Here is a 12,047-nt window from a genome sequence, read left to right on the forward strand (position 1 = left end):
TCCACACCTCCTCCCTCTCAGATTTTGGAAGACACTTCAGATCCTTAAACCATGAGTTGAGTGCCGTAGCTATCTTTAGAAATCTCACATTGGTAGTTTCTTTGCGTTTTGTCAAATCTGCAGTGAAAGTGTTCTTAAAATGAACAACATGTGCTGGGTCATCATCCGAGACTGCTACAACATGAAATATATGGCAGAATGCAGGTAAAACAGAGCAGGAGAGATACAATTCTCCCCCAAGGAGTTCAGTCACTAATTTAATTAACACATTATTTTTTTAATGAGCGTCATCAGCATGGAAGCACTTCCAGTGGCCGAAGCATGAAGAGGCATATGAATCTTTAGCACATCTGGCACGTAAATACCTTGTGCCATGTGAACGCTTGTTCTCATTTTCAGGTTACATTGTGATAAAGAAGTGGGCAGCATTATCTCCTATATATGTAAATAAACTTGTTTCTCGTAATGATTGGCTGAACAAGCAATAGGACTGAGTGGAGTTGTAGGCTCTAAAGTTTTACATTGTTTTCTTTTGAGTGCAGTTATGTAACAAAAAAGCCTACATTTGTAAGTTGTGCTTTCATGATTAAGAGATTGCACTACAGTACTTATATGAGGTGAATTGAAAAATACTATTTCTTTTGTTTCATTTTACAGTGTAAATATTTGTAATAAAAAAATAAATATAAAGTGAGCCCTGTACACTTTGTATTCTGTGTTGTAATTGAAATCGATATATTTGAAAATAGAAAAACATCCTAAGATATTTAATAAATTTCAATTGGTATTCTATTGTTTAACAGTTAATTGTGATTGAGAGCCCTACCAGAATCCTTTGCCAGCTATTTCAACAACTCTTTTGAAGAACTGTGGTAGAGGACCAACATTCTGGTGCATATTTTGGTCTGAATCTGTTTGACAAAAAAGTTAGATTGCTAGCAGCGGACCAACAGAAGAAGGTGAAAAAGAGAAGGTAGTTGCAACTTCTCAGCTCCCTGGCTCCATGTAACAGTGCAGGCAGTATGCACTGTAATCAAATTAATTCCCTTTTTTAGTGAAAAGCTAGAGACATAGAGGTAGCTTCAGGAAGACAGAAAGCAAAACATTGGGTGCACCTGAATGTAGCTAAAGGATGAATTCCATGACAAAAATTCCAAATTTTGTAGCAAATTGGAAAAATGCCAGATTCCATAGCTACTGAATTACATAATTCGCGGGCCTTAATTGAGATCAGTGAGGCAGTTCACACCTCTTAGAGCTGTTGTTTCAGGCTATCTGCAGATTCAGGCAGGCATCACTGAATCGGTTTATGTTTTGTTCACATTTTCAAGGTTATCTTTGCAACCATTAGAGTTAGAAAATGGGAGAAAGATGGCAACCTCCCTGAAACCTGTTTGTGAATCTCCCAGAGGCTCATGGCCAACATATTGAAAACCCCTGGTCTAATTGTGTCATTTTCACTCTTGTCATAGGAATCCACCCTTAAAAGTGTATTGAGTGCCTTATGGAATTTGTCAGCTCATTGCACTGAGAATAAAGCTGATATATGTTCTGTGGATGGTGCTCTGGCCTTTTTAGTTGGCACATTGACTTACCGAAGCCAAACAAATACTTTAGCCATCATTGAAAGTGGAGGAGGAATACTACGGAATGTTTCTAGCTTGATTGCTACAAATGAGGATCACAGGTAAATGCACCATCTGATTTTACAAGAAACAAGCATCATGTTTTTCTGAAATCTGTAGCAGAAATTTATTTACAAGAGAATTCACAAAGAAGTGTTCTCACGTGACTATATATACCAAATAAGTATCGTAATCAAGGTTGATTTTATTTTTAAAGGCTTTGGTGAGGAAAACCATCCATTTAGATAGTAATAGTCTATGAAAAGGTAAATGCAGTATCCAGAGGTGAAAGTAAGCCGCTCCAGTCCGGTATGGTATACCAATAAGAAAGTGGCCGCTGGTACACAGCTTACCGTACCGGCAGGGCTGCTGATGCAAGGGCGTGGGTGGCAAAAAGGGGCAGCTGCCCCGGGGCCCGGCAATTTAAAGGGCTTGGGGCTCTGGCCGCTGCCGGGAGCCCCGGGCCTTTTAAATCATTGGGCCCTGGGGCAGCTGCCCCTTTTGCCTCCCCTGCCCCACTCGCATCAGCGGCCCTGCCAGTATGGTTGGCTGTGTACCAGTGGCCACTTTCTTATTGGTACACCATACCATGCCAGCAGCTAAAGCCCCGGGCCCTGTAAATCACCGCCAGAGCCCCAGGCGGCGTAGGCCGCACAGCACTGAAGGGCTGGCTGGAGGAGTCTGGCCCCAGCCCCGGCCTTTCTGCTCGAGGCTCTTGCCCCTTCCAGGGGCCCAGAGCCGCCACCCCCACACACCTTGCCCAGGACCCCTGCCACCCTGCATACTGGTAAGTCCTTTAAGTTACTTTCATCCCTGGCAGTATCAGTTTTGCTTGTTAAATGCTGAATAGTAACATTAGTGTCTCCTGCAAAGATAGGTTTTCATCCATCTGGTCAGCCAGAGGAAACGACTGGGAAAAGACTGACATAGAGGAAGGTGGTAGGGGAGGGGGAAAAAAACGAATGAAGTGATAACTGCTTTAAGAAATTGCTTGATAGTCAGACTGTAATTTAGGAAAAGTAACACACTTTTGTGCTGCAGAAATCATATTAATTATCTTAATTAAGGACAAAATTTGGCTACAGCCTTGATAGGTTTTTGTTTGTCTTGTTGAAATGCTACTTACTGATTTTTTTTTCTTTTTTTTGCTTTCAATTTCTTAATTCCAGGCAAATCTTGAGAGAGAACAGCTGCTTACAAACGTTGTTACAGCATTTGAAGTCACACAGCTTGACAATAGTCAGTAATGCATGTGGGACCCTGTGGAACCTCTCTGCACGAAATGCAAAGGACCAGGAAGCATTGTGGGACATGGGAGCAGTTAGCATGCTCAAAAACCTCATTCATTCAAAGCACAAAATGATAGCTATGGGCAGTGCTGCAGCTTTAAGGAACCTGATGGCAAATAGGCCTGCAAAGTATAAGGATGCCAATATTATGTCTCCAGGCTCAAGCTTACCCTCTCTTCATGTTAGAAAGCAAAAGGCACTGGAAGCAGAGTTAGATGCTCAGCATTTGTCTGAGACTTTTGACAACATTGATAATTTAAGCCCCAAAACATCTCACCGTAATAAGCAGAGACATAAGCAAAATCTGTATAGCGAATATGTTTTGGATTCTAGTCGACATGATGATGGAATTTGCAGGACCGAGAGTTTTAATACAAGTAACGTGACTGTACTTTCACCATATTTAAATACTACAGTGTTGCCTGGCTCCTCTTCCTCCAATAGAGGAAATATAGAAAACTCTCGATCTGAAAAGGACAGAAGTGTGGACAGAGAGAGAACAATGGGATTAGGCAACTATCACCCAGCTACAGAAAATGCTGGGAACGCCTCTAAGCGAATAGGAATGCAGATCTCTACTGCTGCAGCTCAGATTGCCAAAGTAATGGAAGAAGTAACGAATATGCATATTCCACAAGAAGACAGAAGTTCTGGATCCACAGCTGAAATGCACTGCTTGACAGAAGACAGGAATGCATTAAGAAGAACATCCACTGCCCATGCCCATTCGAACACTTATAACTTTCCTAAACCCGAGAATTCAAACAGGGCATGTCCTGTGCCTTATGCAAAAATGGAATATACGAGAGCTTCAAATGACAGCTTAAATAGCGTCAGTAGTAGTGATGGCTATGGTAAAAGAGGTCAAATGAAACCTTCCATTGAGTCTTACTCTGAAGATGATGAAAGTAAATTTTGCAGTTATGGACAATATCCAGCTGATTTAGCTCACAAGATACATAGCGCAAATCATATGGATGACAATGATGGAGAACTGGACACTCCAATCAATTACAGTCTTAAATATTCAGATGAACAGTTGAATTCTGGAAGGCAAAGCCCCTCACAGAATGAAAGATGGGCAAGACCTAAACATATAATAGAAGATGAAATAAAACAAAATGAACAAAGGCAGTCAAGAAGTCAAAGTACAACCTATCCTGGATATACTGAAGGTGGTGATGATAATCACATGAAATACCAGTCACCTTTTGGCCAGCAAGATCTTTTCAGATCAAGAGGATCCAACAGTTCAGAACAAAACAGAGTAGGCACTACTCATGGGATGAATCAGAAAGTAAACCAGTCCTTGTGCCAGGTTGATGATTACGATGATGATAAGCCAACCAACTACAGTGAGCGTTACTCTGAGGGGGAACAACATGAAGATGAAGAAGACAGACCAACTATTTACAGTATAAAGTACAGTGAAGAGGAGCACCATGTAGATCAACCTATTGATTATAGTCTGAAATACTCAACAGAAGTTCCTTCCTCTTCTCAGAAACCATCTTTTTCTTTTTCAAAGAGTTCGTCAGTACAAAGCACTAAAACTGATCATATCTCATCAAGTAGTGGGAACACATCAACCCCTTCAGCTAGCTCAAAGAGACAGAACCAGCTTCATCCAAGTGCTGCACAGAGAGGGGGTCATGCTCAGAAGCCTGCCTCCTGTAAGAGTCCTTCCATCAACCAGGAAACTATACAGACTTATTGTGTGGAAGATACACCAATATGTTTTTCAAGATGTAGCTCTTTGTCATCTTTGTCCTCGGCTGAAGATGAAATAGGGCGTGATCAAGCCACACGTGTAACAGATGCCAGTAACACACTGCAGATAGCAGAACTGAAAGACAATAGTGTCACTCTGTCAACTGAAGGTGCAGTTAGTGAAGTCCCATCAACATCACAACATATTAGAACAAAATCCAATAGACTTCAGGCTTCTAGTTTATCTCCTTCTGATTCATCTAGACATAAAGCTGTTGAATTTTCTTCAGGTGCCAAATCTCCTTCAAAAAGTGGTGCTCAGACTCCTAAAAGTCCACCAGAACATTACGTACAGGAGACTCCACTCATGTTTAGCAGATGTACTTCTGTAAGTTCCTTGGATAGTTTTGAAAGCCGTTCCATTGCTAGCTCTGTTCAAAGTGAGCCTTGCAGCGGAATGGTAAGTGGTATTATAAGCCCCAGTGATCTTCCAGATAGCCCTGGACAAACAATGCCTCCAAGTAGAAGTAAAACCCCACCCCCTGCTCAAGCAGTTCCAGTAAAGAGAGAAACAGCTAAAGGTAAAGTACCCAATGTTGAAAAGAGAGAGTCTGGTTCTAGACAAGCAGCTGTAAACGCAGCTGTTCAAAGAGTTCAGGTATTGCCAGATGCTGATACATTGTTACATTTTGCTACCGAAAGTACACCAGATGGATTTTCTTGTTCCTCCAGCCTAAGTGCTCTGAGTCTTGATGAACCATTTATTCAGAAAGATGTAGAGTTGAGAATAATGCCTCCTGTTCATGAAAATGAAGCAGAACCTGAACAGCCAGAAGATACAAAGGATAACCAAGAGAAGAAAGCAGAGAAGCCTACTGAAACAGAAAAGGATATACTAGATGATTCTGATGATGATGATATTGAAATATTAGAAGAATGTATTATTTCTGCTATGCCAACAAAATCTTCACGCAAAGCCAAAAAGCTTTCTCAAACAACTGCTTCAAAAATACCTCCTCCTGTAGCCAGGAAGCCAAGCCATTTGCCAGTGTACAAACTCCTCCCTTCCCAAAATAGATTGCAGTCTCAAAAGCATGTTAGTTTTACACCTGGAGATGATATGCCACGTGTGTATTGTGTTGAAGGTACACCAATAAATTTTTCAACAGCTACATCTCTGAGTGATCTCACAATAGAATCACCACCAAATGAGTTGGCCAATGTGGAGAATGTGGGTACAAGGGCAGAATCAGGTGAATTTGAAAAGAGAGATACCATTCCTACCGAAGGTAGAAGTACAGATGATGCTCAAAGAGGGAAAGACTCAACTGTGTCTACCTCAGGATTGGATGATGACAAAACAGAAGAAGGTGACATTCTTGCAGAGTGCATTAACTCTGCTATGCCAAAGGGAAAAAGCCACAAGCCTTTCAGGGTAAAAAAGATAATGGATCAGATTCAACAAGCGTCAGCATCTTCGTCTGTAAGTGGTAAAAACCAACCAGAAGGTGAGAAAAAGAAGCTAACATCTCCAGTAAAGCCTATGCCTCAAAGTAATGAGTACAGAGCCCGCTTAAGAAAAAACACAGAGCCAAGAAGTAATTTTAGTAGTGAAAGAACCTATTCAGACAACAAAGATACAAAGAAACAGAACTTCAAAAATAACTCGAGAGACTTCAATGATAAACTTCCAAATAATGAGGAACGTGTAAGAGGAAGCTTTGCATTTGATTCCCCTCATCATTACACACCTATTGAGGGGACTCCTTATTGTTTTTCACGGAATGACTCACTAAGTTCACTAGACTTTGATGATGATGATGTTGACCTTTCTAGGGAGAAGGCTGAATTAAGAAAAGGAAAAGAAACTAAGGAAACAGAAACCAAAGCTTGCACTGATACAGAACAAACTTCAAATCAGCAGTCAACTAGTCGGACACAAGGTCAAAAACATCCAACAGGCAGAAGTCAGCCTAAAACTTTGATGCAGAAGCAAACCCCTTTCCCTCAACCATCCAAAGATATCCCGGACAGAGGCGCAGCTATGGATGAGAAAATGCAGAATTTTGCTATTGAAAATACTCCCGTTTGTTTTTCTCGCAATTCATCTTTGAGTTCGCTCAGTGATATTGATCAAGAAAACAACAACAACAAAGAAAGTGAAACTACAAAACGAACTGAACCTCCTGATTCACAGATAGAATCAAGTAGACCACAGGCCTCTGGTTATGCACCCAAATCATTTCATGTTGAAGATACACCTGTGTGTTTTTCTAGAAACAGTTCTCTTAGTTCTCTTAGTATTGACTCAGAAGATGACCTTTTGCAGGAATGCATTAGTTCTGCCATGCCTAAAAAGAAAAAGCCCTCAAGAGTCAAGAGTGAAAGTGAAAAGAATAGTTCCAGAAACATGGGTGGTATATTGGCAGAAGACCTGACACTAGATTTGAGAGATATAAAGAGGCCTGATTCAGAGCATGGTTTCTCACCTGATTCAGAGAATTTTGATTGGAAAGCTATTCAAGAAGGTGCAAATTCTATAGTTAGCAGCTTACACCAAGCTGCTGCTGCTGCTTCACTGTCTAGACAAGCTTCATCAGACTCTGATTCCATCCTTTCACTAAAATCTGGAATTTCTTTAGGGTCACCGTTTCATCTTACTCCAGACCAAGAAGAAAAACCCTTTACTAGTAATAAAGGTCCGAGAATTATTAAGCCAGGGGAGAAAAGTACATTGGAAACTAAAAAAGTAGAGTCGGAAAATAAAGGAATCAAAGGAGGAAAGAAAGTGTATAAAAGTATGATTACAGGAAAAGTTCGCTCTAATTCAGAAGTTTCAAGCCAGTTGAAGCAGCCCCAGCAAACAAATATGCCTTCAATCTCACGAGGTAGGACAATGATTCACATTCCAGGGGTTCGAAATAGCTCTTCCAGTACAAGTCCAGTTTCAAAAAAAGGGCCCCCACTCAAGAACACAGCCTCCAAAAGTCCCAATGAAGGCCAGAGTTCCACTAGTTCCCCGAGAGGAGCCAAGTCATCAGTGAAATCAGAGCCAAGTCCTATAACCAGGCAGCCATCTCAACAGGGTGGGTCAAGTAAAGGACCTTCTAGGTCAGGATCTAGAGATTCCACTCCTTCTAGACCTCAACAGCAGCCATTAAGCAGACCTCTGCAGTCTCCAGGTCGAAGCTCAATTTCCCCAGGCAGAAACGGTATAAGCCCTCCTAATAAACTGTCTCAACTGCCAAGGACTTCATCTCCCAGTACAGCTTCAACTAAGTCCTCGGGTTCAGGACGAATGTCATACACGTCACCAGGCAGACAGATGAGCCAGCAAAACCTTGCAAAACAAACAGGGTTACCCAAAAGTGCTAGTGGTATTCCCAGAAGTGAGTCTGCCTCAAAAGGTTTGAACCAAATTCTTAGTAGTAGTGGCTCAAACAAAAAGGTTGAACTATCTAGAATGTCATCCACAAAATCCAGTGGAAGTGAATCTGACAGATCAGAGAGACCTGTTCTAGTGCGCCAGTCAACTTTTATTAAAGAAGCTCCAAGTCCAACTCTACGAAGGAAATTAGAAGAGTCAGCTTCATTTGAATCTTTGTCTCCTTCTAGACCCGATTCTCCCACCCGATCCCAAATACAGACCCCAGTTTTAAGTCCATCACTTCCTGATATGTCCTTATCTTCTCATTCAACTGTACAGGCTAGTGGTTGGCGAAAATTACCTCCTAATCTTAACCCTTCTGTAGAATATAATGATGGGAGACCAGCAAAACGTCATGATATAGCTCGCTCTCATTCTGAGAGTCCATCTAGGCTGCCAATCAATAGATCAGGAACATGGAAGCGTGAGCACAGTAAGCATTCTTCATCACTTCCTCGTGTTAGCACTTGGCGTAGAACTGGAAGTTCTTCCTCAATTCTGTCTGCTTCTTCAGAATCCAGTGAAAAGGCAAAAAGTGAAGATGAAAAGCAACATGGAAGTTCTTTTTCTGGACACATACAAACTAAAGAAAATCAAGTACCAGCAAAAGGGACGTGGAGAAAGATAAAGGAAAATGAAATTTCTCAGATAATGAGTAATCCTTCTCATAATTCCTCTTCAGATGCTACAAATGGTGCTGATTCAAAAACTTTAATTTACCAGATGGCACCTGCTGTCTCTAAGACTGAGGATGTGTGGGTGAGGATTGAAGACTGCCCTATTAATAATCCTAGATCTGGACGATCACCTACTGGAAATACTCCCCCAGTTATTGACAGTGTTTTAGAGAAGGGGAATGCGAATGGTAAAGATTCTAAAGATATTCAGGGAAAACAAAATGCAGGGAATGGAAATGTTCCTGTTCGCACAATGGGTTTAGAAAATCGCCTGAATTCATTCATTCAGATAGACAGCCCAGATAAGAAGGGAACTGAAACAAAACCTGTGCTGAGTAATCCTGTTCCTGCACCAGAGACCAATGAAAGCATTATTAATGAACGTACACCATTCAGTTCCAGCAGCTCAAGCAAACACAGTTCACCTAGTGGAGCTGTTGCAGCAAGAGTGACTCCTTTCAATTACAATCCAAGTCCACGAAAGAGCAGTGCAGACAACAGTTCTGCTCGACCATCACAGATACCAACACCAGTAAATAACAGCACAAAGAAACGAGATTCAAAGACTGAAAATACAGACTCTAGTGGAACTCAGAGTCCTAAACGTCATTCTGGGTCTTACCTGGTGACTTCTGTTTAAATAAATTTAAAAAAAAAACTGATGTATTATTTACAAGTGCTATGTAGAAATTTTGTTTCAAATGAAACTTTAAAAGACTGGGGATTGGGGTTTTTTGTTTGTTTTTGTAAATAGGTTTGATTCCTATAGAGGGTCCTTGTTCTGGAAGCCATATTTGATAGTATACTTTGTCTTCACTGGTAATATTTTGGAGGGATACCTGATTGATAGTTTGGAATAAAATCGCTACAAGCAAGTATATTTGTACAGTATGTTTTACATGTATTTAATTAGCATCCCATCCCATGATCCTTTAAATATTGCTTGTCTTGAAATAATGAACACTTACAGATAGAGATGATACAATTATATTGCTGTTTCAATCATTTCTAGATTACAAACTGACTAAACTACATCAGGGAAAAATTGGTGGTATTTATGCAAAAAATATACTCCGTTTTGGTATTTGTGAATCCATCTAACCCTATAATTAATCATGTGGCTGTGAAATTCACAGTAATATGGTTTCTGCTGAACAAGCTTTCCCAGCCTGCTTTTTTGCATGAATGGAAATGATGGTTCATTTTCTGAAGTAATGATTAACATTTCTGTGGTCACATAATGTGCATAGATAGCTATGGTGTAACAATTTACACTTTCTTTGTGTTCTGCAAAAAAGGAAATCTGTGTCACTGTAAAACCTTGAACAGAATTATTTTACCTGAACTAGATTTTATCTGAAAGTAGATAGAATTTTTGCTATGCTGTAACTTGTTGTATATTCTGGTATTTGAGGTGAGATGGCTGCTCTTTTATTAATGAGACATGGATGATGTCTCAACAGAAACTAAAATGAACATTTCAGAATAAATTATTACTGTATGTAAATCTTGTTGTGTGTTACTTCTGCACTGCTGAAGAAATCAATATTTCATTTTGAGATGTCACCTTAAAATATGTTGTATAATGCACTTAGACTTAAAGCCTGATCAAGCATGTCTTAGACACGCCTCATGCTCTCTGACTTTTATCCTCCCATTGATCAATGGTTTGTTATAAATGCATGTAAGGATTGCAAGATCAGGCCCTAGGTCTTCTGTACTCTATTTGCAGTTGACAGACTTTCACACATCTCAGGTGCGTAAAAAGACTAAAGGCAGAGTATGTCTAGGAGCCAAGAAGTGTAGTAGTTTCACAACTGCATAGCCTGGAATATTGTGTGTATAACATGGAGATTTTTTTTTTAAAGTATGGTTACTACTTTTTTTTTTAATTGGGAAAATATGAAATTGGGAGTCTGACAACTTTTTATTCTGATTTCAAACTTCCATACATTTTGGATTTATTTGAAAAAATTAAGAGGCGGAGGGAATAAGCTCTAGGATATTAAATCTTCAGTGTCATGGTAAAAAATCAGATTTGTTCCTGAACTGTGATATTCAATGCCTGAAGCCTTTTGAAGTGAAATGAGCTTTGGTTTAAAGTAGAGATGCTTATTAAACTGTTTCTGAAGGAAATCCTCAGATAAAATAACAGTAAGTCCTCTGCACAAATGTATCAACATGTTTTTGCACAATTGATCAAACCAGGAGTAGCAAGTCAGCTTTTCTGAAACTTAACTGGTTTTTGTTATTACAAAGTCATCAATCTAACTACTGGTACCAGCATTCACGATCTCCTGACATCAAATGCCTAGGGGTGAGGCACTCATACAAAGATGTCAGTTTAACAGCATATGAGAGAATTGTACTGAGTATTTGGCATCCATAGCCGTTGCACTTGATCTAGTGTTGAAATTAATCTATTTTTCTCTTCAATTTTGAATATTTATGACCTGTAGCATTTCAAAACATACGAGTCACTGCAGACAAAGCATTCCCATTAAAGTCAATCTGGGCTACACTGAATGCAGACTCCAAAAGCCCTCTATGAAGGAGAAAATGTTTTAATTCGCTATTTTGTACTTTCTCTCCCTTCCCATTTGTTTGCTGTAACATTCCTAGAGATATTATTTATGTAGAAGTGTTGGTGAATGTAGTAATAAATAATTCCTTACATTTCAATAATACGCTAAATGTGAAGTTTCAAAATACTAATTCTCACAACACCTCTGTGAGATAAGTACTATTCTCATTTTTCAGATAAAGAAATGAAGGTACAAAGAGAGGTTAAATGACTTGCTCAAGTCACACAGGAAGTCTTAGAATAAAACCCAGAATTTCCAGTCTAGTATTTTAGCTGCAAGACCACATTTCATATCAAGGATGCAATTTTTGTGTCTGTCTTTTAATCAAGTAAGGTATATCAAAGCATACCAGAATCGTACAGGAGGTTCAGTTTACACTAGCCCAGTGTCTGATTCCTGTTAAATCTCATCCATATCATGAAACTAATTAACATTAAATGTGTGTATATCTAAATATACATTATGTTCAGCATCCATTATCTATGGACCCATGAAGGATTCAAGCGCACACTCTGGTTTCAAGGGGTTAACTCTAGCCTCACTTCCTCTTCCCTTGTACAGCTCAGCTATAAAAACAGCTCCTGGAGAGAAAAAAAAATTCAGAAATCAGGCTATGGGAAGTACATCCAGATGCTAGACAAATGCCAGATTGGGGAATTTTATTATGTATGTTCTGCTTAATGGTAACCTGTTTTGATGCATATTGCTCTAGATTTACTCTTGTTCATTACTGT

The 12,047-nt window shown here is 39.8% G+C and overlaps 1 protein-coding gene across 8 annotated transcripts in view; it reads left to right on the forward strand.

The window, feature by feature from the left end:
• APC (APC regulator of Wnt signaling pathway) overlaps nucleotides 1–10,235 on the forward strand; it is a 202,977-nt gene extending 192,742 nt beyond the window's left edge. For all 8 annotated transcript variants that reach the window (XM_048849761.2, XM_048849763.2, XM_048849769.2 and 5 more), the window contains 2 exons: nucleotides 1,473–1,687; nucleotides 2,795–10,235. In XM_048849761.2, the coding sequence (XP_048705718.1) occupies nucleotides 1,473–1,687; nucleotides 2,795–9,368 (6,789 nt within the window). In that variant the 3' untranslated portion in view covers nucleotides 9,369–10,235. The remainder of the gene's footprint in view (nucleotides 1–1,472; nucleotides 1,688–2,794) is intronic.
• Nucleotides 10,236–12,047: the final 1,812 nt, after the last annotated feature.

This window comes from Caretta caretta, chromosome 5 (genome assembly GCF_965140235.1).
Source record: "Caretta caretta isolate rCarCar2 chromosome 5, rCarCar1.hap1, whole genome shotgun sequence".
Taxonomy (NCBI): Eukaryota; Metazoa; Chordata; order Testudines; family Cheloniidae; genus Caretta; species Caretta caretta.